Consider the following 26,368-nt stretch of genomic DNA (forward strand, 5'->3'; position numbering starts at 1 on the left):
TCTGAGGCTTCACACTCATTTTGATTTTGATCTTTCTGAATTGGGGGATTTGATTTTTCTTAATATTTATTTTGAGAACACGGAATTGGATTTTTATTGCAGTTTATCTCATTTTTCAAGGTGAATGGAGAGATTTTTTAAAAATTTTCCTTGAATGTCACTTCTTTAGTTTGCATGTTTTACACATGAAGGGTGACACAGATTCAGATGTGTGAGAAGAGAAAATTGTATTGGGCCAATTTTAGGGAGTTTGGAGATAATGGCGATACAGCAGAACCACAGTGGTCAAAGTGGGAGAAATCTCTTAAGTAGCTTACAGTGGCTCAAGAAGAGAAGTCTGAAACTCACCCTTAGATGTTGCCTCTGAGGAATTAAAGATTCTAGCCGTCGTTTCTTTTGACTCTTGGAGGTCATGGGACAAATGCTTAGAGCAGTAGCTGGAGCTGGTCTGGTTTTCAGTTCTATAGAGCAAACTCCCAGAGATTCACCTTCCCCACCCTCATGGCTATTGGGGCTGGGAGCCGCTGGGGCTGAGGTGAGGCCAAGGGTTCAAGTATACGGAAAACAAGAGGTCTTGGGCAGTCTAGTGACAGCTGAGCGGTCCTTGCCCTTTCGTGATCTGTACAAGTAGTCATTCTCTTAGGAGCCCCACTTTGTTAAGACATGGTGGGTTCATGATCTGGCCCCTCTAAAGGTCAAGGTTTTTGTGTACCACAGGATTATGGTCCATGTGGACATTTTACTTCTTCTCAGTGTGTGTTCAGGTGGCCACTTGAATCCACTTTCCCCCTTGAGCTGCACAGACTTGAACCTCAGCCGTGTGAAGGAATGGAACCAGTGCTTTGTGAGAGCCAAGTGGCCAGCCTCGTTGGGAAGGCACTCTTCCCGTCTCATACCTTGTCTGTGTACTTTTTAGGTTAAGTGTGGTCATAGGCCTGGCTACTTATCAGAATCATAGGACACTTTTTAAAAATGATGCATAGATTGTGCTTCCTACCATCCTGAATTCTTAAAAAAACAACACAAAAAACCTGACCTCTCTTATTAAAAAGGATCAAGCAAAGAAACTTGGTTTTTATCTGCAAACTCATTTGGAGTTACTGGGGAAGAAGGCTATTAAAGCCTAGAAATTCAGTGATGCCACATTTAGAGAAAGTGCCTTTCATCTCTGTGCAGGTCCCAGTCATTCGAGGTGCTCCTGGCCCACCAAGAGGAGCTGCTGAAACCACCCCACACCCCCTAAAGGAGCGAGGACTCAAACGGGCCCACTTGAATTGCCCTTTGGGTTTGTCCAAAATGAGATGTGTCCCCCTTGGGTTAAGACGACCCAGGCAGTTTCTGTTTGGCCTCATTCTTGGGTCCACCAACCTCTCTGGAGGAACAGCTGGGTACAGAAGGAACAAAGTTCTCCATTAGGAAATTTTGGGCTACTTCCTTCCCATTCTACCATTTATAAAACTCCCCAAGATAGCTGGGTATGAGGAGGTGGGGCCTGGAAGAAGGGGGGTGCTCTGTCAATGACAAGCGGCCCGCCTACTCCCCTACCCTCCTTGTTCCCAAGTGGCACTGGGCCACTCACCACTAAGAGCCACGTGTCCTGTCTCGCCCCTGCTCACAGCACTGAGGGGGGCGTGAGGTGACACGCTTGTGGGGATTCTTCACTCAGCCTTTACTCTGCCCCCCAGCCTCCCAACGCCTGTGGCCCAGTCAGCCCCTCCCTCCTTCTCCTCCCGACCCGATAACTGTCGCCCAGAAGCCAGAGGTGAGAGACTGAGAATACAGACAAACATTCTCTTTATTGAGCTACACATGAATTTTCCATTAGAGAAGTAGACTGGCAGTGTGTAAGATACCACAGAAACCTCACCGATTGGGAATAGAAAGGCTTAGAAAGACCCGGGGCTGCTTTTTTTTTTTTTTTTCTTTTATATTTTTCCTTTTTTTCCCCCCCCAAGGTTGGTTTGGTCTTTTTTTTTTTTCCACTCTTGTGTTTTTAACTTTGTGTGTGTGTTTTTTTTGTCGCCTCTATTTGAAATGGCTGTGACTGGTCTTCAGCAAATATTGTCTTAAAAGTGAATCTGTGAACAGGTTTGGATACTAGTCAGTAGAAATGACATAGGACAGGTCATGAAAACCGTGACACTTTAATGTAAACACTACATTCCATCTTCTTTTTTCTCAATTTTTTTTTGTTGTTGTTGTGGTTTCCCCGCCCCCCATCTTGTGGTATTTAAAAATTTTTGTTTTGTTTTGTTCTTTTTCTCTGTAGCACAAACATCCCCACATGAGAAAGAGTGAACGCAGGTCATCAGACAAAGGAAAAGGTAGCGAGGGGAGCAGATCACGAAAGGGGTGACGCCTGAGAATGGAAACCGTCAGAGGAAAAGCCACACCCAGCTTCCCAAAAACCTTGAGTGCTGATCTGGTCCGTAATACGTAGTACTCATCAGGACAAAATTGGATTTTTATTTTTTTTTTTACAAAGGAAATCTTTAGAAAAGGAGTGGTGGGAAAACTGATTTCTATCGGGCTCTATTTATGTATCTGAGAGGGATTCTTGGTTTTGGCAGCTACTGGCCAGGGTGAGCTGTGCTTTTTCTATACAAACCTGGAGTACGTGTAGGTTGGGGCGGCCCAGGACGGGCGGAGCTCCGCATAGTGTCATGTATCTGAGAGGGTCTTGCAGGGGTTTGGGTGGCTCCCAGGAGAGTGCCCCGAGTACCCAGCTCCAAGCCCTAACCCAGGCCCTGGGCTCAGTGGTGGGGGGAGAGTGGTGCAGATGCGTTTGTTTACTTTTTTTTTTTTAAAAGTATGGATGAAATGGTAGTTTTTTCCTTTTGTTTTGTTTTTTAAGCTACGAAGCACATGAGAAATATTCTTTGTTGTGTGTGTGTGTTTTCCCCCCCCCTTTCAAATTCTAAATGTAAAGACTCAACTAAAACCAGATTCTACAGCATTCTACAGAAAGACACAGCCGTCAGTCACTCTGGGGTCGGAGGTTAGACAGGGGCTTGATACAGAAAGGCTGTGTGTCTTACAAAGGCCAAAAGGTCATGCTACCAGGAGATCAACGTCAACAGCAAAGAGTCCGTGAAGCAGTCTGTAGAGAGAGAGATAAGGGGTCCAGTCTGACCATTTTCTTTCATTTTTAAAAACCAACCATCCAACCAGAAAAACCCTAGGACACCATCTTCATAATGTTAGGCGGGGGCCAGATGGGATAGCATCATGTGCAGGATCACGAACCCCCATGACACCATCCCAGGCCCTTGGAACGCTGGTGAGTCCACAGCTCTGGCCCCCCTTGGCCACGCCTGCCCCTTCTGCACTTCTCCCCGCTGCCTGGAGGATCCCCTTGCAGGGGTCTGGCTTCAGTTCTGCAATTGAACCGGAGCTATGATTTGCATGCCTCCTACCTTCCTTCAGCTGCTACTAGGAAGCAGACCAAGTCTCCCTTCTCTTGGATTCTTTCTCATTCAAATGAACAAAAAAACTCAGGAGACAGTGGATTGGTCAGAGCAATGATTCTTCTAAATTCTTGAAATTGACAACCACCACCCACCCCCGAAGAGAGCGTCTTGGAATTGTGGATGTTGGGAGTGTGAAGTCAGGGATGTTATCTAGGGTGTTGGCCGTCTTAAGGGGTCTTGGAATTCACACAAGAGCAGGACAGAACCATGAGCACGCCACTGCAACGGGTGGAAAGCAGAAAAAGGCCACGACTCCCGCCAGGCCCTCCTCTGTCCTCCTTTGCTCCTAGAAACAAGTCTCGGGGAGTAACGTCTGGTGGCTGCTCTTGGAAGGTTAGGCTCCCGAATCAGGACTCCTGTCACGTGTGTGTGCATGCAGGTGTGTACACACACGCGTATGCTCCCGTGCTGGTCCCAGGGAACTCAGATGGACTATGGGATGGTGGTCAGTTCTGTCCGTAGCTCTTTCTAACACAAACTAAAAAGATTTTTTTAAATATATATATAGATAGATAGATTTATATATATATGTATATATAGATATATATCTCTCTATCTATATATCTGTATATATATATAATTTTTTTGTTACGCCTTTTTAAAGTTTATTTACCAACTTGCATTTTGTTAGTGGGAGTGTGTGTGAGAGTGTGTGTGTGTGTGTGTGTGTGTGTGCATATGTGCAAGCTTTTTCTGAGTGCTGGGATCATTACCAAATAGGTTGTTATACAGGACACGAGGTCAGTACAAGCCGCAGCCACGGAGGTTATTGGCAATGATGATGTCGGTGACGGCGTCAAATACCACCTGGATATTATTCGTGTCTGTGGCACAAGTCATGTGACAATAAATTTCTTTGTTGGGTGAGCGGTTTTTGCTTTCAAATTGTGCTTGGATGTAGGCGGCTGCATCTTCATAGGTATTGGGGCCTGCAACAGACACAGAACAAGAGGAGAGGTCCCGGTGAGCGCACGACACAAAGGCAGAGGAGACCCCCAAAGGAAGGCCGACAGGAGGCAGTGGTCAGGACTGTGGGACGTCTGCCCAGATGTGCTGGGGCTGCCCCAGCTTTCACTTTGGAAGGTCTTTTCCTTAAGTTTTTTCATTGGCTCAACCCAGGAGCCCTGGGAAAACGTGGCTGCCGTTCACCCCTTTGCCTTCAAATGGACACTCTGATGGCCTGACCCCACCATTCCCAGCCCTTCTCTGGGTCTAAGCCAGTTCTGTAGCTTCTCAGAAAAGGAACACAATAAGGCCAGAGCAGCAGGTGGTGTGGCCCCTGGCTCGGTGGCTTAGAACCTACACTTCCTCCTTAACGGAGTCCTCAAATGAGGAGCCGCGACTGGAGGGTCTCCCGAAGCAGGCTCAGCTCTGGTTGAATGGCCAGGTGTCGGGAGCTTTGGTATCCCCCAAATTGAGACCTTTACGGGGATATTAGCATGTGTAACGGCCAACTGGGCTCCCCACAGCCCTCCCCAATTCCTTGGGTGGCCCCTTGGCTCTGACTGTGGCTGGGGGAGGGGGTTGGAATAACTCCTGGTGGAGTAAATTTTCCAACCAGTGTCTGCTACCCAGTAGACAACATTCAATCAAGTAGCATAAAGCGCAGACTAACAAGGGAGCCTGTACGTCCAATAAAGGAAGTTGCACTGTTTCTCTCAGGGCCACTCGGATTTGCCCACTGTGGAAACAGTACCATCTTTGGGGGATACGGGGACCATCTCTCTTCCTGCCCCATCTGGCCTGGCCTCATTTGCCAACAGTGGGAGGCACACTGCTGGGGAATCTGGGGCCTGGGCAAAGATAGGCTTCTACAGGCCTGGATTTAGTTCCTGTAGAGAAACATAGGAAGCAGCCAGCCCTGTTCTCTCGGCAAATGGGAAAGAAGCCATGGGTTGAGAGGTGGGAACATCCTTGGAAAAGAAGAGGAGGGCTGAGGGCCAACCCATTGGGAGCACACAGACCCACGGGGCTCCCATCAGACACCAAGGGCAGAAGTCAGCGTATCGTCAGCAACGCCGCTTGTAAGTGACGCTGTGTGCAGCTCTCATGCCTACACGATGCCTGAGTCCTGGACCCCATCAAGGAGCTTCCTGTCCCAAGAGAGCCAAGACAAAGGCACAGGTGACAGTACAAAGTGGCCCATCTCCAGGAGAGGACCCGCAGGGTTATCCTGTCGGGGTGTAGGACGCCAGCTTTGCCGAGTTCTACCCTGTTACCTGCCTGACCCTCGCTTAGCGCCTGGCGAGATGTTCACCACCGCTTGCTCTTTGCTGGCCTTGGCACCTGCTCACTTCCATGAGTGAGAGGAGGGACATCAGAACTCTGGAGCACGGGATGGGCAGTAATTCAGACCCAGGGTGGACTTGTGCGGGCTCTGGGGTAGATTTTGGGGAGTGGCAGCAGAGATAGTGCTAGAAGAATGCATGCAGTGAAGCAATGAGCCTGATTAAATGGAGGGAGGCGGGCAGGGCCAGGGTGAGGGAGTCTTTTGACAGCCCACTCGTGGAAAGCAGCTGTGTTGGTGGGAGTGGCCATACTGCTGTGTGTGCGCCCGGGGGTCTCCACTGGTGAGCGCTTGTCAGCCATCCTACTGTCTCTGAACTCAAGCTGGAGGCCTCTGAAAGCTCTGGTGAACTCAGATGTTTCTAAACTCCAGCTAGCTTTGTCTAGGGGTACTGACTGGGCATTCAGCGCCCCCTCTACACAACAGACTGATCACTCACCACCTTATCCCAAAGCAGGCTCTCGTGGGGCTCCTGTCCGTGAGGCTGAGAAGGAGCCTAGGAAATGGCCTTTAGAGGACCTGCCAAGGCTGCTGGACTCATTCTGTTCCCAAAACTTTCTAAAGAGCTCGACTGTTCATGGGTAGGGAGGCTTTGCTGGGTTGAGAGGCCAGGGCTGACGGTCAGATGTGAAGGTGCAACCTGGGCTGCCCGCAGCAGGCAAAGCCCTCTGTGCCTTCACGTGGCAAGCCTGCAGCTCAGCCTTTCTGGGACCTGTCCCGGGTCCTCTACTCCATCCGCCCTGCAGACGGTAGCTCAACCCAGCCAGTTTCCACTGTGGGTCAGAGCTCTGACACCGGCCTGTCTTCTTCAGTCATTCAGCCACCCCTGGGTGCATGACTGAAGGGGTATTTTTGCGATCTACCATGGTGCTCACCGGGCTGGGTATTGGAGATAGGTTATGTCCTTGACCGTTAATGGCAAGGCTGGTGGTTTGAATCCACTTAAAGGTGGATCAGAAGGGAGGCTTGACAATTGACATGTGAAAATTTGGCTGCTGAAAAGCCTATGAAACAAAGTTCTATCCTGACATTAACACACACGGTGTCAAGAGTTAGTGTCAGCTACATGGCAACTGGGGGGAAACCAATCCATAGGGAATTGCGTGGCTATCCCAAACGACTCTACTTCATCTTCTCCCATATGATTTCCAGCCTTGGAAACCCAATGGGCTTGCCTCCCATTTGATGGCAGTGAACTAAGGAGCGATATAGTCACAGTTGTGGGGCCCAGATGGGGAAATGAGGCCGAGGGAGATAAGATAACTTGCTCAAGTGCTTCTGCCACCCAAGCCCCGCCCTCCTGTAGACTTGCTCCTCCTCATGGTTGGCTGTGGGGACAGAGAGCTGGATTGCACAGTTCCTGTCCCTGGCCTGCTCTGGGCCCTGAGGCAGGCAGAAAGCATACACATTGACAAGTACACTGAGTGCCAAGAGGATGCAGGGGTGCTCAGAGGTGGCCTTTAAACCCTGAAGGCCAGCTTGTAGGTCCCACAAGGGTGTAGGTTAGATCTACTTTGGGATTTAGGAGGCTGCTGTTTGGGCTTGGGACCTTCTAGTCCTGGACCTGAGCCCATGCCCAAGGTTGTGTCCATGAGAAGAGGGGGTGGGGGGAGGAGAGGAGGGCATGGGGAGGAGGCTAGGGGTGAGATGACTTGGATGGGCACAGTGATGTCTATGCTCAGGACACCGGTAGGGTGGCAAGTGGGGACGCAGACACAGCCCAGGCCCCACCCTCAGGACATGCGTCCCACTTACAAGTGCGGGAAGAGGAATCAGAATGTTTTAGGACAGGGAGACCCTGGATGAGATGGATTGACTCAGTGACCGGGGTAATGGGGGTAGGGGTGTCGGAGACAGAGAAGCTGGTTCAGGTTAGAACAGCATTCAGCGCTGTTGTACGCTGGGTCACTGTGGGTTGCAAGCGACTTGACATAACAACAACAATTCAAGCAAAGGGCGCTCTGGTGTCTCAGTGGTAAGATTAAGCTGCCAACGCATAGGTTCGTGGTTCAAATCCACCTGCTGCTCTGCAGGAGAAAGATAGTCTAACTCTTTCCATGTGATTTACAGCCTCTGAAAACCCACTGGAGGGTCACCTATGGCTCAATTCTGACTTGATGGTATATAACAACAACAACAACAACAACAACAATTCAAGTAAAGATGCCGTGAGCTCTGACCCTGGATCCTGCAGGATCTCCTCAAGAAATTAAGACCTCTCGTAGGGGGCGACCCCAGGAAGAGGGTGCCTGTGACCCAGCCCTGCCCTGTTCCCTACTTATCACCCTGGTCACCACGTCCACAGTTCAGGAGACGACATTTCCCACTATCCCTAGGGCTCTCTCCTGGGAAGGGTCACACCTGGCATGCCACCAGGTGGGTTCCTCCATAGCCTATCAGAGTCTAGGGGTGACCCCATGCACCCTGACCTCGACTAGCCTGGGCACTGCTGGTGGGGCACCTGTTCTCTGAGCCCACAGACAGGCAGGCTCTTGCTCACACCTCTCCCTGTGGGGGATGCAGGTCCCCGGTGCACAGGGGCCACATGCCACCCACCTGTGTATTCAGGGAAGCAGATGGTCAAAGGTGACTTCTTGATCTTCTCTCCAAAGAGATCTTTCTTGTTGAGGAAGAGAATGATGGAGGTATCGATGAAGAACTTGTTGTTACAGATGGAGTCGAAGAGCATGAGAGACTCGTGCATGCGGTTCTGCAGCCCCAGGCAGGGAGGAGGAGAGAGCGAGACAGACAGCGAGAGAGAGGGAGAGAGAGAGAGACACGGAGATAGGAGAGAAAAGCGTTAGGTGAGAGTGCGCGCAGGGCAGCTGAGCAGCTCACGGGAGGCCCCTGGGCCCGGCCCTGATGGGCTGGTCCTTACAGACCTGCCAACAGGAGGGCACCTCGAGTCCCAAACTCAGACATCGTCTCGGGATTAGCGGCAGAGACGGGACGAGGCCAAGGGCAGGGTGGTGACCCATGCCATGCCATGCCATGTCGGATGTCTGTGTGCTTGTGGGGGAAAGGGGCATTGAGAGGCAGGGAGACCCAGAGCTGGGCTTTCCTCCTGGGTCCATGTTTTGTGGATGGGAGTAGTCCCTCTGTGATCTGAGGAGGGAGTCGCCCCAGGCAGGCTGCCTCTACAAGCAGCCAGGGGATTGGCCATGCTCTGGACAGGTGAAACTCAAGCCACATCTTACCCTGCAAGGGTTTTTTTGAGAAATTCAGTTTTAAGCCTTAAGATGGGAAGTCCTACTGGGGCACAGAAGTTTGTGAATGAATGGCCCGGGCACCCCAAGTAAAGCAGAGCTGGAGGGGGCCCCTAGGCCAACACTACTATCTCATTTTGGCGTGTGCAGCACATTCATGCAGGTCGTTTGTCTGTGGGCAGAGCTGGAGAGCAGCGGCTCTGTGGATGAGCCTGTTTCTATCTGGACTAGTCACTGCTCCAGTGAATGTATCCTCTGGGCAAGGAGACCTCTTGTTACCCCAAGAACCCTGGGGACTTCCCACCACAAGACCAGGGGTGATTCCTGGTGAAGCTTAACTCTGAATTAAGACAAGGGACCTGGGCATTATTCAAACCAAATGACCCCCCCCCCCCGCCCCATCCCCAGGGATAAATAGACACTTGGAGCCCATGAAGTCATTAGTTCAGTAGCCATGACCTTCATCCCCTCAGGGTGAGAAAGGTGATAGAGTAACCACCTAGGCCCACTCTGTACCAGCACTTCACCTGCCTTGTAGATTTAACTTCCTCAGTCCTTAGGGACATAGCAGGGCCATGGCAGAGTGGATATGGACCCAGCTTGGGGCCAGGTCGAGGGCCTCCGTCCAGCTGTTCTATGCTCTGGGGCACAGCTGGACAGGAAGGAGCTTCAAGACCCATGTTGACATAGGCCATGGGCCACTGCCTCAAAGCGGGACACTGTCCACATCTCTCAGCTGACCCCACAGGCTCCCCTGATGGGCTCTGATCTGCTTATGCAATGGTTTGCCTGTGGCCTTCGAAGGAATAAATGATACACTTGGCCACTTCAGCCTTTTGTAATTCTTCCCATGACTGCGTCATTACCCCTCTGCCCTGTCAAGGCTATGTCTCTCCAAGCCCTTGTTTCTTTTGCCTCAAGCCAGTCGGCAGAGATAGGCAGTCTGAGACTTCAGGTGCTGATTGGAACAACAAACAGGGGCAGTATTACCACTTCCAGGGTAGTAAATGGGGAGCTCTGGTGGGTTAGTGGTTAAGAATTATACTGTCAGCAGAAAGGTACACAGTTCAAATCCACCAGCTGCTGTGCAGGAAAAAGGCAATCTCCTCCTGTGTGTTTGCCTCTGAAAATTCACTGGAGGTTCCGACTCGGCGGTTCATAATAACCACAGTACAGTAAATGACATTGTCCTTTTACTCTTCTAAACAAATGCAGTAAACGCCTATGGTCTCAACTCCTCCCAGCACCAACCAGTATAGTACAGTCTCTGCACCACCCAGTACACTACCTACAGTCACCATTTGGGGCCTGGGGTCTGGCAGACACCCTCACTGCTTCCTGCTTTGCTCAGAAAACAGCAAGCCGAGGTTTCCAAGGGGCCTCCTTGGGGCCCCACACAGCAGAGCCCTCTAAGAGCCAGGAATTCTCTCCACCACAGTCACCTCATCCTGTAAATGCTCCACAATAGGCCGAAAGCCCCCAGAGAGGCACGCTTCTAACTCGATCTCACAACTGTTTGTAGCCCGCTGTGCCCACAGTTGTTGGGGGATGTCCAGAGCTGACTGAGGGTGCTCTCTGCCGTAAGCCCATCACATGTTCCACACTACAACTCAGTTAGCCCTCTACGCCCACTACCAACTCCGGCCAGGGCTGCAGGATGCCAACTTCCACTCATTCACCTTCCATCTAGGGTTTCCCGCACGCGTATACCAGGCCCTTGCTGGCTGCTAGCACAAGGCTCCTGCTCTCTGAGAGCTCACAGTGTATTCACACAGCAGAGGGGTCTCAGGGGGAAGAGATGCACGCAGACTTGGTGTTGTGGGTGAGGGGAGACTGAGCCAGGTGGTGGGGTGGGCTGGGAGGAAGGGAGCTGGCTGCAGGGAGGGGAGATGGCGGCATTGAGAACCCTCCATGCCCCAGGCCTGCCCGCCCTCCTCTGTGCATGCTGGGGCCCACCCCCAAGGAGACCAAACACAGTTACCCCTATGAGCTTCCCCGGACGAGACGGACGCCTCTGCAGTCCATGTGAACAGATGCACCTTCTGAAAACGCCACTGCCAAGGGCCACAACCAGCAACGGGCTTACTGAGGAGCTGCTGGGGACCCTCCTCAAGGCTTTTTCCTCTGCTTGCCAGGTCTGGCAGAAGTGTCCCCAAAGTCCTTTCTCTGCCCAGGGTTCGATGACTCATGAGTCATGATAAACACAGCCATGTGTTCACATTTTAATTGAACAACTTCCCACAGGTTTCGCCACGGCTCCAGATTATTAAGGAGTATCCCTTGCTGGTTGGGTAATCTGCCCTTGTGCCGGCCTCTGGCCTAGACTGGCCGGTCTTAGGCCTGTCAGGACAGGAAGGTGGGCTCGGCTGGGCATCCAGCCTCCTCTCTCCTCGGCACAGTCCTGGGCGCCCTGCAGCCCACGTCTGAGGCCCAAGCGGGGTCTGGGGTGCCTGACAGGCTGCCTGGGCACCAACGAAGGCTTCATACTGAGGCTAGAAACCAGCAGGCACTTTTTATTAATGGTTGGTGACTAACAAAACATTATGGCAGCCAATAACTTAATACAATAACTAGAGATTTATTAAACCAAGGAGTCACTCTTACAAAATTACAGTTAATTATGGGGTGGGTGGTGGCAGTGGGGTTGAGAGGACGAACCACTGCCCCTGAGGAAAGGCTTTGCTATGGCAGGAGGGGGCATCGCACCCACCCGTGCCTGGGAGAGGGGAGGGTGGGGCTGAGGGGTGGTGATAGCGTAGGAGGGTCAGGAGATGCTGAGGACCAGATGGCTGAACTGGGGGTTGCGTGAGAACCAGCACAGAGGAGAAATGACGGGGCTGCAGGCCCCTTGATTTAGCAGTGGGGTCAGAAAGCAGATAGGACTCACTGGGAAATGTGGGGGTTCCATGAGGGCTGAGGGGTGCAGAGGAGCATTGAGGAGTGGTCACAGGAAGAGATGTGGGCTGAGAGCTGCTGGCTCTGCTAAGAAGGGGTGTGGTGTATGCTGGGGGTCTGAGCACTGGGCCTGGGAGGGGACTGAAGGGAGGTGCCAGCCCTCATCATGATCCCTTCTCTGATGGAGGAACCAGGACTTTGGACTCAGGTGGGCATACCTAAAGGTCTCAGCTGCTCTCCGGGCAAGGGGGCTGAGGGTTCTTCTTACCAGGAAAGGGGCTCCCCATAGACCCCACACACAGCCCCACCTTGGCCCCATGCCCTGGCCTGGCTATCATGTCTTGCTGACCTGGGCTCGTTGGGCTCTTTCCTCTGTAAGCCTGTGGCCTGGCATGGGGGAAATGCTGCAGGGGGTCTGCCTTTGGCACCCCAGACTGTCTGGTGGCCAAGGAGAGGAACCTCACACCTCCACTGCTGAGAACTTCAAGTTAAATTGAGGGTCCGAGAGGTCAAAGACACAAGGCGGCTCTTTGGCTCAAGAGGGGCTGGCGTGGCGTCCAGACCTCTAAAGAGGGTCTGGCAAGTCTGTGGGAAAGATGGCGGCCGTGGACAGTGTCAGGACTGTGGGAGGGCCAACGAGGGCAGCAGAAGGGGAGTGGGAGGAGGAGGGAGGTGGGGAAATGGACCTCCAGTCAGTGCCAGGAGGCTGGGGGAGCAGAGGGGTGCTCTCCTTCTGCAGGATGCATCTTGGAAGAAGGGCAGGGCAGGGTTTGGGTGACCTGACTTCGGGCCTTCCCTGTGTGGAGCTTTGAGGACGGCCTGGTTATGTGGGCATGGAGGGAGCTGGTGGGCCAGCTGTCTCCCGCCACCAGATTAGGGTGGTAGTCGTCTGGCTGAGTCCTGCCTAGTGCCCTGAGGTTGGAACATGTGGCCGAAGGACAGAAGGAGAGAGGTGGTCAGACTACAGAGGCTGCCTGTGGGCATCTAGGGGGCAGCATGGTTTCACAGGGTTGGCAAAGGCCCACTTCTTAAGGCTGTTTCCCTCTCCCCGCTGGGCCAGTCATTTCAGGAGCTTAACCTCGGCCCCTTGGGGGCACACACAGACCACTGTGGGCCAGAGACCCTCTCACTTCTTGTCATTCACAAAAGCTCCCCCAGCCATAGCCACGACGGAACCAAGACGGATGTCGCCCTCAGTCACCTTTCCTCGAGGGTGAAGACAGGGAAAGGAGGCGCGTGGGGAATGGGGAGAAGAGAGAATTCTCTAGGTCCCCTTCTCAGGTACTCAGGATGACAGCAAGGACCCTCACAGGCTAGAGTTGGGGGTGGCAAGCAGCCCAGGAGACAGAAACTAGTGTGTTCAGAGGAAAATGAACGGAGCCGAGCACCTCAGAGAATGCAGTCTGGGTAGTGGAGGCCCAAAGGCTTCAGCAACCTGCCCCTCCAGCCCCCTAATATCGGCGGGGAAGGGTTAGGACCAGGGGCCCGCCTGCAGCCAGACCCTCTGGCCACAGCCTGTGGGGTGGAGGGCCCTGGACAGGAGGCAGTGACTCCTGTGACCTGAGTGATGGCCTTAGGGGAGTGGCTTGGCCAGTGTCTTCCCTATGAGTCCAGGGTCACACGCAGTTGGAGCACGCCCGCTGGGGTGGCGGGGCTGGGAAGAACAGCGGGGTGAAAGGCCCAGCTGTCCCTGGCCACGCATGGTAGGAGACTGAGTGTCTGTCCTCTGTCATATCCTAGCACTTGGTACAAAGTCTAGCACATGACAGTGGTGAGCAGAGCTGAGAAGGACATGTGTTGATGGGGTGACGTCTACCAGCCTGGTTGGCACGGGACTGGCAGGAGTCAAATCAGGGTGGGGCCGCAGCCCATGGCACCTGCCCCTGCAGTTTTGGCACTGGAGAAAGATGCCTGAATTTTCCACGTACCACCCAGCACTCTGGCTTACTGGAACCAAGAAGTCGGAGTGGCTGGCCTCAGGGTCAGGCCATCCCAGGGACTGCACGTGGTGACCAGGGGTCTGGTTGGCTGGCCCTGGGTCTGAGCAGAGCCCAGAGTGGAGGCCGAGAGGACAGAGGGCTAGTGAGGACAGGCAGACAGAGGCTCCCATGGGCAGCCCTGTCTTCTGCTCCGGGCACATCTGCGTGCCAGGCAGAGCCAACATAAGCCACAGGGCCTACCTGGTCAGGGCAGAAGGAGAGGGGCATTGATGGCATAAGGCCAGTCAAGGGTCTGGGGTTGCCAGCAAAAGCCTCTCCCTCTCTTCTCAGAGATTGCCATAGTGAATTCCCCACCCAGGGAGCAGAGAAGTCTTGAACCAGCTGGGCCACCAGGAGCTCACCCTGCAGGCCAGTGTCAAGCCCACTGGGCTGGCAGGACAGCAAGTGCTGCAGACAAACAAGATAGATGTGGGGGCTCTGGTCACAGGGAACCCCATCTGCCCACACCCTGCCCACCCTGCTGGCTCAAGTCATATTCACGGCAAATTGAGGAAAAGCACAGACATGTTTTTCATACCTGAGGTCCAGGCCATAGGGAAGGCCACGTTGGACCTGCAAGGACTGGAGCCTTCAGTGCAATCCATACAAGATCTGCTTCCCCTCCGACGAAATCCATCCCCCTCCCTTCTCCATCCAAGTGTGCACTCACCTCCTCCCATCATCTACCACCTGCTTTTGCCACGAGTCAAGTTCAGAAGCATTTATAGCGCCATGAGGAGCCAGGGATGAGGGTCCCAGAGAGGACAAAGGATGGTGACCCAGAGAAGGCCGACCCAAGGGCCGAGAGGCAGGAAGGCACCAGCCAGGGCTGAACCCTGGATTTTAGTGACTGATAAGCTCATGGCCGGAGATCCCAGGAAGGGTATGTGGTGGTTCCCTCTACCGCTACACCCCGGCACCCAGACGCAGGGCCACTCTTGGTGCCCAAGACATCCCGATGATGGGTGGAGACCCTCAGGACTTGAGTAGGAGTGACAAAGCAGACGGCAGCCATGCCCACCACCCACATTCAGAGAAAAAACCCTTAGACTCTGAGATGAATGCGTGGAACGGGCATGTCTGAGGCTCATGTCTCCTGACCTCACGGCACGCAGCACTCGGCGACCCCCACCAGCTCCCCCGTTACCCCGTGTCTGAGGGCTGGGTAGCGGCCCACGCTCAGTGAGGAACGGGCAGGACTGGAGAGGTAGAGGGTTCTCCTTCCTCCCGCCGGTGGCAGCTTCTGGCTGCTGCTTCTTCAAGTGCTAGGAGTGGTCCGGGAGGGGGCAGAGCCCTGACCCGGGGGTGGGAAGGTGGGGCAGCAGGCTGAGCAGGGCAGTGGGCAAGCCAGGCAGTGGCGGGGGGTTCAGTAGAGTCCACAGCCCCGCAGGTTTTTGGCGATGATGACGTCTGTCACGGCATCAAAGACAAACTGGATGTTGTTGGTGTCAGTGGCACAGGTGATGTGGGTGTAGACCTCCTTGTGGGCTGACTTGTTCTTGCTCTCGTACTGGGCTTGGATGTAGGCCACTGCTTCTGTGAAGGCGCTGGGGCCTGCAGGAGAAAGAAAAGAGGAAGGTAGGTAGTGGGTGAGGCGGGGCACCACAGTGCTCCCCACCAGCAACAGTCCCAACACCTGGCCAATGTGTGCACTGGCTGTGCTCAGACACAACAATGGAAGACTCCCACTGGGAATGGGGGAGTCGCCTGGATCAAGGACACGATGCTTTGCTCCGGGTGTGCCATATTGTTCGGGTTCCCAGGGGAGCACAGGGAGGGATACCCCAGGAAGAAGACGCTGGCATGGGGAGGAGCAGAGCTGGATCTCAGAGCCACACAAAAGCCTCCAGCCGCTCCCAGGAATCCAGGCCCAAGCAGAGACAAGGCTGAGCTGTCGAGCAACAGCAGGAGGAGGGGTTGGGTTTTGCGGGTGCAAAGCCATGTGGACTGGTAGCCCAAGGTGGCACACTGGGCAGGAGGTTTGGCCTGAGGGGCCACGGGACCACAGCTCTTTCCTACACATGGGCTGCAGGCAAGGCGGCATGTCCTGGGAACTTACAGCTAATGGCTTGGAATCTCTCGGTGACTTGCCCACCCCACCTGCTCTTCTACCCCACGGACACAAGCCCACGGCACCAAGAGTGGGACCCACGGCCTCCAATTTAGGACAAGAAGGAAGCTAACTGACTGGTGGGGATGTGGGTTGCCAAGTCCTGCCCTCTCTGGCTGGGCACCCACTGGGATCCTGACCTGTAGCTGTCTACTCCTAGGGTAGCGAGTTCTGCCTGGGGCTCCCCTACCTGCCAGACCCACCTTGCTGGGAGCCTGTCTGTCCCTGTGTAGAGCTGCGTGGACCTGTGCATATCTTCCCCCTACTCACCTTTCAGACACTAAGCTCTTCCTAGGGTCTCATGCCACCTGCCCAGGCCTGCCTTTTGTGGGCTCCATGGCCACCCTAGCTTCTCCATGGGCTTGCTCAGCCTGCTTGCCTTCCTGGACGCTACGTAGTCAGGCCAGCCCACCAAGGCAGTGAGGGGCTGGCCTCCAGCATACCCAGTGCCCTTCTAAGGGGCCCAAGTCTCTCCTGCCTGTAAAGCTGCGTGACGTCCCATAGAGCACCTGAAGTTTGTATGGAAGATACTGTTATGATATTTGTAAATGAGAATCAGAATCAACAATAATAACAAGCCTTTAGTGAGCACTTACTATGTGCCAGATAGCACGCCAACCTCTCCATGTTCATGCCTTACCTCATTATAGGCTTACTGCCACTCCGTGAGGGAGGACAGCTCATTCACAGGGACTAGCCCCACCTCACAGATGTGGAAACTGAGGCTCTGGAAGGTTGAGTGCCTTTCACAGACTGCTAGTAAGTGGCAGAGCTGGGCTAGGAACCTTGGGCTCCCAGATGCAAAGGCCTTGCTCCCAACGCCTTCATCATACTGTGTTCCATGTGACAGACAGCTTTGTTGATGACAATCCTGAGACTCAAACAGCCAGCACGCGGCAGAGTCCAGGATTCCACTCATGTCACCTTGCTGTGCCCACCTGACTGTCCCGGTCACTCTGGCACCTCCTGGGGGCTGGGGAGGGATGTCTGTCCTTGCCTTGGGCTCTGGCCTCTGTGACGGGATCAGACGTGTCAGCAGAGGGAATCAAACGTGGGCTGAGGCCGCATCTTCAAAGGCTCAGTGTGGCCAGACATGGCGGGGCAGCCCCCACCCCGGTTTCCTGGGGGAGGACCTACCTGTGTACTCAGGAAAGCAGATGGTCAGTGGCGACTTCTTGATCTTCTCTTCAAATATGTCCTTCTTGTTGAGAAAAAGGATGATGGACGTGTCTGTGAACCATTTGTTGTTGCAGATGCTGTCGAAAAGCTTCAGCGACTCATGCATGCGATTCTACAACAGAGCAGAGAGGCGCATGAGGAATGGCAGGGCTTGGGGTCCCGACCCACCACCGTCAGTGACACAGTGGGCTAAGCAGACGACAGGTCCGCCAATGCGGCGGACACACCACTGAGGGACACAGCCGGGAAGACCATGGACATACGAGGGGGTTGGTGGCCCCTGCTTCGTTCCACACACAGGCAAGGGGAGGGTGGAGTGGGGGTTCTGGGGGGTGGGAATGCCAGCCCTGCCCAGGAAAGCTGACCCTGGGCAGAGGCAGGGAGGTCCTGGAGAGACCCCAGCCCCTGGAGAGGACATGCACCATGCACACAGGGTGGGGCCGCGACCACCGTCTAGCACGTCTACACGGAACCGCGAGGGACATGCACATTTATCTACAGGCCTCATTTGGCCTTGCCGGGGGGTGTACGCATTCAGTTGAGAAAAATTAACCGAGGATGAAGGATCCTCGAATTAATCCAGAGTTGGAAGCAGACATTGGGGGGCAGCATCTCGGGGGTGATCTTGCTGTGCTTTGGTGTGGCTGGGGCACTTGGCTGGTCGGCGGGGCAGTGGCTTGAGGGGTGGGGGAAGGGGGCTCTGGGTGAGCTGGTTGTCAGGGCTGGTTTCTCATTAGAGGGGCCAGATGAACCCCAAAATGAAACACAGCAAAACAGATTAAACAGAGAGGGGGGACCCTAGCAGAAAATATAACAAAGAGAGAGAAGTAGAAAGGGGTTCCACCAGTCTCGGGGCCAGAAGTCCATCCTGAGACCCGTGCAGGCCCCTTAGGGAACTGTGGGGCCACGTGGCTGCGGGCGGAAGCCAGGTGGGACAGACACGCCTAAGCCGAGGGGCTGGTGAGGAGTGCAGGGGGGAGCTGGGTGGGCGGGTGGCCGTCACAGCAAAGTCACCAGTGGTGGGTGCCCTGAGAGCTTGCTGCTTTCAACTCGTAGCTGATGCTTTTGACCAGAGGGAAGAAGCTTCGTACCTGCCGGGCTCGGAGGCGCTCTCAGAATCTGCCCGTGGTTTTGCCCTTGGCTTGGCCATATATGGCCCTGCTGGCGGTGCTGATGGCAGTGGTGGCGCAGAAGTTGTGGAATGCTGAGGCCCAGGGCCGCTGGCAGCCACGGGCCCGAGGCTGGCTAGGCAGTGCTGAGAGCAGGTACGAGGACAGGTGAGGCCCTCAGGGGGCGGCGACAGGGTGGCTGGCTGAGACACCCCAGGACCCTGCTTCCAGACACCCTCCACCTCTCAGGCCTGGGTGGGAGGGCGCAGCGAACCACTGTGGCCAGTACAGAGCTGTTCAGGTGCAGGGTCACCATGGCCTGCTTTTTGCCCCACCAGGCTGGCTGAGTTCACATCCTACAACATGCCCTCTGACCACTCTTTCAAAGACGTAGTTATAGCTCAGCAATGAGGGTCCCTGAATGCAGGTACAGGGACAGCCTGCCCTTCACGGACCCTCACAGACGCCGCGGGTCAGTGCAATGTAGCCTCACATACAGAGGAGGAGGTGAAAGCTAAGGGAGACAGAGTGACCGTCCACAGGTGCACAGAGGGGTGTGGGGGCCCCACAGACACTGTCCCGTGGCCCCCATGGTTCTACAACCACCATGTCAATGGACCACTACCGGCTGCTGTCAGTGTAGGCCAGTGCCCGCTCCAGGAGGGGCTGCTCCACCCCGGGCTATGCGGATGGCCAATCCAGGCGAAAGACCCTACGAAGAGCCATTCCTGGATTTGTGCCCCTGGTTTTACTTGCCACCTGTGGGAGCTGAGGGCAATGTGTAGTGGGGTCAGGGAGGAAGGTGTAGTATAGGCAGGAAGAGGAAGAGAAAGGAGGCAGGAAAGAGGTCAGGGCTTGCCTGCTGTCCAGCAGGTGGAGGGGGTAAGTGGTTCGGGAAAGGTACTGGACAATGAGGCTGACAGTCTAGGGCGAGGCCTGGCCCCGCCACACTCAGCTGTGCTCACTGGTGACCCTAGGCTTGTGGGGTTTGGCATTTCATGGCACCCAGACCCACCCAGGAGCGCCTTTGCCTCCACACACTGCCTGAACGCCACAGGTGAGAGCTCAGTCTCACAGTCGGTAGGACCAGGCTCTGCTCTGAGTCGCTGCAGACTGGCTGGAGGAGGCCCCCCTGGAGGGCCTGCTCCAGTGGGAAGGGCCTGCTCACCTCCAGCTCTCTTGTTTGTCTTGAGCCCATGGCTTGAATGCAACACTGTACTTGCTTTACATGCCGGCGCTTTGGGGAGAAGACATGAGTCACACCGGGCTCTGAGCCCAGGGGGGACCAGGAGGTCTGAGAACGAGCTTCAAGTACAAAGTTGATCCACTAAACAGTGAGAGATGCTGGGGGCAGTCCCCACGCACAGACCATGTTGGGGTAGCCAGACGGGGGTCCTCCTGAGCTTTTAGGTGGGCAGTGCACACAGACCAGACCCAGCACAGGGTGCTCCACTCTCTGGTCAGGATCAGCCTGGTGACCCTTTGACATTGTCTGAAGACAGTGCCACCAGAGCGAGCCACACACAGGAGCTGCAGGAGCCACGGTCCAAAGAGCATGACAGACTCTGTGCCCCCAGCTCAGGGGGCAGCTGGGTCTGAAAAGAGGTGGGCACAAGACAGGCAAGCCACCTTGAACCACCATTCCCTGCAGCAGCTTGACTCCAGTTTGCCAAAAGCTAGTTACTCTATGCAAGTCCCCTGATGCCACGATGCTGCTCCGGACGGCACTTCCACACCTCCCCAAGCGCCCGCACATCCCTGAGCTCATTACCTCTTTCCAACAGCCCCATGGGGCCAGCGGGTCCAGGGAGGGTGAGGAAACAGAGGTCACCAGGGAAGCCAAGTCTTGCTCAAGGCACAGCATGATGACATGCCCGACTCACTGGCTCCCTGTGGACTGTGTGAGGCTGAGGGGAAGCACGTCTTGGACAGAAGGGGGGAGAGTGCCAGGGGTGGGACCCCACAGTGCAGGAGCTCCATCCCAGGAGGCTTTGTGGGTGCATTTGCCTCCCATCCCTCCTCAGCCAGGGCCCCAGCTTCTCTGTGGCTCCTTCCCTGCAGACTGGGGTGTACTGGTCAGCAGGCAGCCCAGCCCAGAGGACTGACAGTAATACCATCAACTCAAAGCCATCAATCCGACGCTCTCGTGCCACAAGGGGTGATGGTTCCAAGTATTTTTCACAGATTTCCTCATTCAACCAGCCCAGAGTCCCACGAAAAGCAAGTACCATTTTAATCCCCACTTTACAATGGAGGTTGAGAAGACCCTGCCTAACAGCCGTGAATCCGAGAATCAGGGGGAAACGCGGTCCAGAGGAAAGGCAGAGACTCCGTCCAGGAGAATAACTCCTCTCTGAAAATGGGCCTAACACGCCCCTGAGGCCAAAGCCATACGTCCCACCCAAAGTGAACGAGACACACAGATAGAAGGCGGGAAGCGAGTCCGGAAGCCCAATGCCTTGTGCCCTGCTGTCTGCCAGCCCCACACAGCTTTCCAAACAGCAGCCCTGGCCAACACTCCCAGACAGCCGTTAAGGCTGAGAAGGAAGGTTTCCGTGTGGCGTGCATCCTTCCAGGGTCTTGTTAACCCTGCCCTGGCCTGGCGGTTTCTATGACCCTGTAGAGTCTGTGGAAGAGGCACGTACAGCTCAACACCCGTATCCAAGGTACTGTGATCAGACTGTAAGCCTACGTGACCGGACACTGCCTCTCTGTGTTGGTTTCAAGGGGTGCTGGGCCCAGCAAGAGACAAGGGCCAAGGATTGAACATCACAGCCCTGACGGCTGGGGCCTGGGCCTCTGTGGTCACTGCAGCCTGAGTGGCCTGTTTTTAGCTGGCACGCTCAGTGCCCGCACCCCAGCCCCTCCTCGAGCTGCCCCCAGCCCAGAGGGCCCAGGGTCACTCACCGTGGTTTCGTCTTCGTGGAGCACCTGGTCATAGCCGCTGAGTGCGACGCAGAAGATGATGGCTGTGACGTCCTCGAAGCAGTGGATCCACTTCTTACGTTCGGATCGTTGGCCCCCGACGTCAAACAGCCTGCCGGGAGACAGGGGAGCTGGCAGTGAAGGGCAGGGGCTCCAGGTGGGGAGGGGGTGCTGGTCAAGCCCTGAGGCATGAGGGGGAGGGGCCAGGAATGTGCAGCAGGCACTAGGGCTGAAGCTTCTGTCCTAGGACAGACAGACTCACAGACCACCGACGTCCCTGGGGTGGCCAGCATGCCATATTGGAGTCTGTCCTCCGGCCGGGCTAGTACATGTAGCTACTCAAAGCCTGGTCCTTGCACCTGATGACTTTTACTAAGGTGTGTGAGGCTGGATGGCTGGGGCTCTGCCAGAGGGTTGTGTCCCTACTGGGGTAACCCCTGCTCTGTCTCCACCTGCCTTCCAGGTATAGTTTCCGGTTCTTCAATGGCATTGGAAGGAGAATGAAAAAGGGAGGACCTGTTGCTTTATCTTCTGTCCACTGATGCCCCTTATTTTCTTCCTTCTGCAGGCCCCAGCCTGCCCCTGAAAGGCCCTCAATACAAAGTCACAGCCCCCTCAGTCTACACAGCCCTTCTCCAGGGCCTGAGCCATTCACCCTCACACCTCAAGCCCCTGCCCTAAGGTACTTGCAGCCCGGCTCTAGCTGGGTCCTGTATGTGGGGAAAGTTCCTCCACAGGTACCAGGTGAGGAGGCCAGCTGATTGAAGCCCCGTCAGGTCCCCGTGTCTCCAGAGACTGAGCTTTATAAACATTACTCTGCACAAACGTGCAGACGGATCCACTCTCATTTCTTCCTGACCCCAAAGAGGTTCCACAGGGCAGCGTGGGATCTGAGCAGTCCTGCTGAAGCCAAGGTGAACAGGGTGTGCTTCTCCTGTCCCTCAGTCAGCCCTCGCCAGTCCAGACATGTCTCCTGGGCCTCACCTGAAGTGGAGGTTCTTGAATGTGAAGTGGGTTTCTACGATGCCGGTGGTTTTGACTCTGGTTCGGAGGATGTCCTGCTCGGTCGGCTGGTAGTCTGCGGCCCCGATCCGATCCAGGCTGTCCAGGTAGCTGAGGACGGTAACACATGGGAACCATGGACCAGGTGACTGGACACTGCTTGGTCTGGGTGGCCCCAGGGAGTCATTCACACAGTTTAAGAGGCAGACAGTGCCCCCTGGGACCGTACAACCTGGCAGCCCTACAAGGCCCCTTCACCTTCCTATCATACCATGTCTGCTTTTACCTTTTTTTAAAAAATAATTTTTATTGATTTTCATACAACAATACTTCTACAGTATGTTTCATCCATATACATTTTTTTTCCCTACTAGTTTATTTACAAAACTTTTACTGGTTTTATATAAAGACCTCTACCTCAGAGTTTTGCTTCAAAAGACATCTTTATTTATTTTATTTATTTTTTTAAAGACATATTTTGTGTGTGTACCATCAAATCAGATCTGACTGGTACAGGAGGAGATTGCCCCTCCTTCTCCAGCAGAGCATCTAGTGGATTCAAACCATGTACCTCTGGGATTGTAAAGACATCTCTTTTTTTTTAAATTTTTTTAAAGACATCTTTAAAATGCTAAAAAAGCAAAGATGTTACTCTGAGGAATAAGATGCACCTGATCCATGCCAGGGTATTTTCTGGAGCTCTGGTGGCTTGGTAGTTAAGGAATTGTGCTGTCAACTCAAAGGCACATGGTTCAAATTCACTAGCAGCTCTGTGGGAGAAAGATGGTCAGTCTCCTCCTGTGTGATTTATAGCCTCTGAAAATCCACTGGGCGGGGTTGGTCAGCGATGGGTCAGTTCTGACTCGACAGTTCATAATAACCACATGTGCATATGAAAGCTGTACAATGAATAAGGAAGAATGAAGAACTGATACCTTGGAATTGTGGTGTTGCAGAAAATATGGAATATACAAATATACACTGACCGCCAGAAGAACAAATTGGTTTTGAAAAAGTACAACCAGGATGCTCCTCAGAAATGAGGCTGTTGAGTCACGTACTGTGAACATGTTGGTATTGGGAGGGTCCAAAGCCTTGGAGAATACACGACGCTTGGTAAAGCAGAAGGTCCACCCAGACCCTCGATGAGATGGGCTGATACTGGGGCTGCAGCAATGGGGTAAAAAACATGGGCAACAACTGTGAGGGGGGTGCAGGGGCCGGGCAGTGTACCTGGGGTGTGAGCTGACGCGATGCACGCGGTAACAACAGCAACCACCCAAGACTCTAAGGAGCTGTGGAAGCGCACCACTTCAACAGCTGCTAATGGAAAAGTTGGTTGGTTGAACTCATCCAGTGACACTTTGGCAGAAAAAGACTTGGGCAATCTGATCCTATGAAGCTCACAGCCAAGAACAATTCTACTTTGCCACAAGGGCTCACTGTGAATCAGAAACAATTCAGTGGCACCCATGCCGGAGCACGAGCCAAGATTCTCAGTCAGCCCTAGTGGCGTTACGTTTAGGCGCTCAACTGCTAACTGAGAGGTTCACCTTTCAAACTGAGGAGCTCTGTGGGAGAAGGACTGAGGGATGATTTGTTTCTGTAAAGATTACAGACAAGAAAACTCTCTGAGGTGGTTTGGGCTCTGCTACAAGGGGGCACGAGGAGTCAGAATTGACACAGCAGCCCCGAACGCCACCACCATTCAAGATTTTCCCAGAAGGCAAAATTGATCTGCTAACAACTACCACCACCCTGGATCAGAAACATAAAGTCCTTGTGTTTCTGACTCTTTTTTCCTGAGATCTCCCCAAGGTTGAGTGCAACACTTCATCATAAGTAGGAGAACAGAATGTTAATACCATAAGCCTTGAGAGTTGAAAATTTGGAAGAAGGGAGGGAGGAGAGAGGAATGGCTGATTTCCTCAATGCACTTGGCGGGAGTTGACAAATAAAATGGAGTTTAAACTAAATCTCTAGTTTTTATTTCAAGTCACATGGCCAACCACTGGAAGAATGAAAAGAATCCCCTAACTAGCAGAAGCCAAGAGGTAGGGAAGAGGAAGAGACGTGGCAGGAGGGAACGGGAGTCCCATGTCCCACATTTCCCTGAAGCTGTTAAAAATGGCTTCCTGTCTGAGAGTCAAATTTTGCTGAAAACCACTGGGGCCAAGAGATGGGAGCAGCTATAAGCAGGAGTGAGACGGGGCTGAGAAGGGAGAGAGAGAAGGTTAGTTTTCAGTCTCACCCCCACTTCTGTGTTGGATACAATTTTTTTTTCTGCAGTGGACCCATGTTATAATTAGTTAAACGGGTAAAGATTTAAGTGCAGAGTATTACTCGATGCACTAGTTGCTGTAAGCTGGAGTTAACTTGGCGGCACATAACAACAACTACTTGATGGACCAACATAACAAGACAATTCAGGAGAGACCCTAGATGTGGGCTCAGCAGGGATCAGAAAGGGGGAGTAGGATCGATGTTCAGAGCTCGCGGACCCCTCCTGGCTTCGAGGGTCACCCCTGCACGTGAAGAGCCTGACTCTGGGGAGAGAAGACTCCGAGTCAGGGATGGTGGTCTGAGTCCGGTCACCAAGCCTCTGAGCTCGCTCCCTGCCCCTCCAGGTGTCCCTGGGCAGCCATCCTCTGGCGCTCCCAGGACTCAGCCACTAGCCCTGTGGACAGCCTAGGAGTACCAGGAGATGTTCCCGGTTTGGTAGCCATCATCAAAGCTGACGAAAATGTCCAAATGCTCACTAGTGTGTGCAGCTTTCTTTAAATTACTGACGAGCAGTTCAGAGGGTTACAGTCTACAGATATTGTGGGCCAGATAGTTTTTTGTGGGGGCGGCATGTCCAGGGTAGGGGGTTTGGCAGCATGCCTGGCTTCCACCCACCAGGAGTCACTACCACCCTGGTAGTGAGAAGGAAATGTCCCCAGATAATGCCCATGTCCCTTGGTGGAGACAGTGGGAATCAGAGTCCTGTCTTAGCACATCCTAAGGTGCTGAGGTCAAACTCAGAGGCTCCTTGTCAGAAGCTCTATTGAAACCTGGGCCTAAGGAGGTTACATTACAGGCTTCTGAAAGCCAAGACGCCATTGCATGTCACCCAGGGGAGAAGACATGTCTTTGACTAATAAGCGAATAGAGACCATCTGAGGACTGACAAGAATCTCCTATCTAGGGGTCAAGGGCAGGGAAGCAGTGACCATCCACAGGGACACTTGGTGTCACAGCAGTGGCAGGCTGTCCCGTGGCCTGTTGTCCCACTGCTCAAGGGCCCTGCAGGCCACCTTCCCTGCCCTCCCCCTTTTGTCTTCTGTTCGTCCCACTTCTTCCTTCTCATTTCCTTTCTTCCTTCCCTCATTTCCTCCTCTTATCAGAATTAAGGTGTATATTTTATTATGTTGTTGAGTATCAATTTGGAAGCGACCCATAGCTGACCCTCTGGCAGGTTTCAGAGGCAGTTAATTGTACAGGAGGAGACTGCCCATGCTTCTCCCGTGGAGCAGCTGGTGGATTCGAACTGTGTGCCTCTGGGATTACAGTGCAGCTTCTTGCCACTAGGATCCTTTTTATTATATTTGTTGTTGTTACATGTTATCTAGTTACTTGTGACTCATAGCGACCCTATGTATAACAGCTCTAGACCCTGCTTTATCCTGTGCCAGCCTCACTGTCTGACACGCCTACTCCCATTACTCCAATCACTGAATCGATCCATCTCATCGAGGGTCTTCCTCTCCTGAGTTGTCCCTCCACCCTCCCAAATATGACGTCCCTCTCCAAGTACCGGTCCCTCCTTGCAACATGTCCAAAGTATGTCAGACGAAGCCTCAAAATCCTTGCCTCTAAGAAGCAGCCCAGTTTTACCCTCTCTAGGGTGAACTTGTTCCTTCTCTTAGCAGTCCATGGTATATTCAACACTCTTCTCCAGCATCACAGCTCAAAGGTATCAATTCTCTTCCTACTATCCCTAATCATTGTCCAGATATCTGATGCATAGCAAGCAATAGTGAAAACTATAGCCTGGATCAGGAGTACCTTAGTCTCCAGCCTGATGTCGTTGCTCTTCAGTATTCTAGAGAGGTTCCTGACAGCTGACTTTCCTAATGCAATTTGTCTCTTGATTTCCCGACTGCTGCTGGTTCCAAGAATGTTGATTGTGGAACCAAACAAAAGAAAACTGTTAAAATATATATA

At 53.7% G+C, this 26,368-nt stretch overlaps 1 protein-coding gene across 5 annotated transcripts in view; it reads right to left on the reverse strand.

The window, feature by feature from the left end:
- Window positions 1–2,851: 2,851 nt before the first annotated feature.
- The window catches only part of GNAO1 (guanine nucleotide binding protein (G protein), alpha activating activity polypeptide O), a 240,976-nt gene continuing 217,459 nt past the window's right edge, over window positions 2,852–26,368 (reverse strand). For 2 of the 5 annotated variants that reach the window (XM_006882518.1, XM_006882519.1), the window contains 4 exons: window positions 22,145–22,273; window positions 21,143–21,272; window positions 17,085–17,238; window positions 4,212–4,399 (listed from right to left, as the gene is read on the reverse strand). In XM_006882518.1, coding sequence (XP_006882580.1) covers window positions 4,212–4,399; window positions 17,085–17,238; window positions 21,143–21,272; window positions 22,145–22,273 — 601 coding nt within the window. Of the gene's footprint in view, window positions 3,101–4,183; window positions 4,400–8,313; window positions 8,468–15,203; window positions 15,392–17,084; window positions 17,239–21,142; window positions 21,273–22,144; window positions 22,274–26,368 lie in introns of those variants that run through there. The other 3 variants (XM_006882515.1, XM_006882517.1, XM_006882516.1) reach the window with 2 other exon arrangements.

The sequence above is a fragment of the Elephantulus edwardii genome, unplaced genomic scaffold (genome assembly GCF_000299155.1).
Source record: "Elephantulus edwardii isolate Elephantulus edwardi_28Jun2011 unplaced genomic scaffold, EleEdw1.0 scaffold00021, whole genome shotgun sequence".
Taxonomy (NCBI): Eukaryota; Metazoa; Chordata; class Mammalia; order Macroscelidea; family Macroscelididae; genus Elephantulus; species Elephantulus edwardii.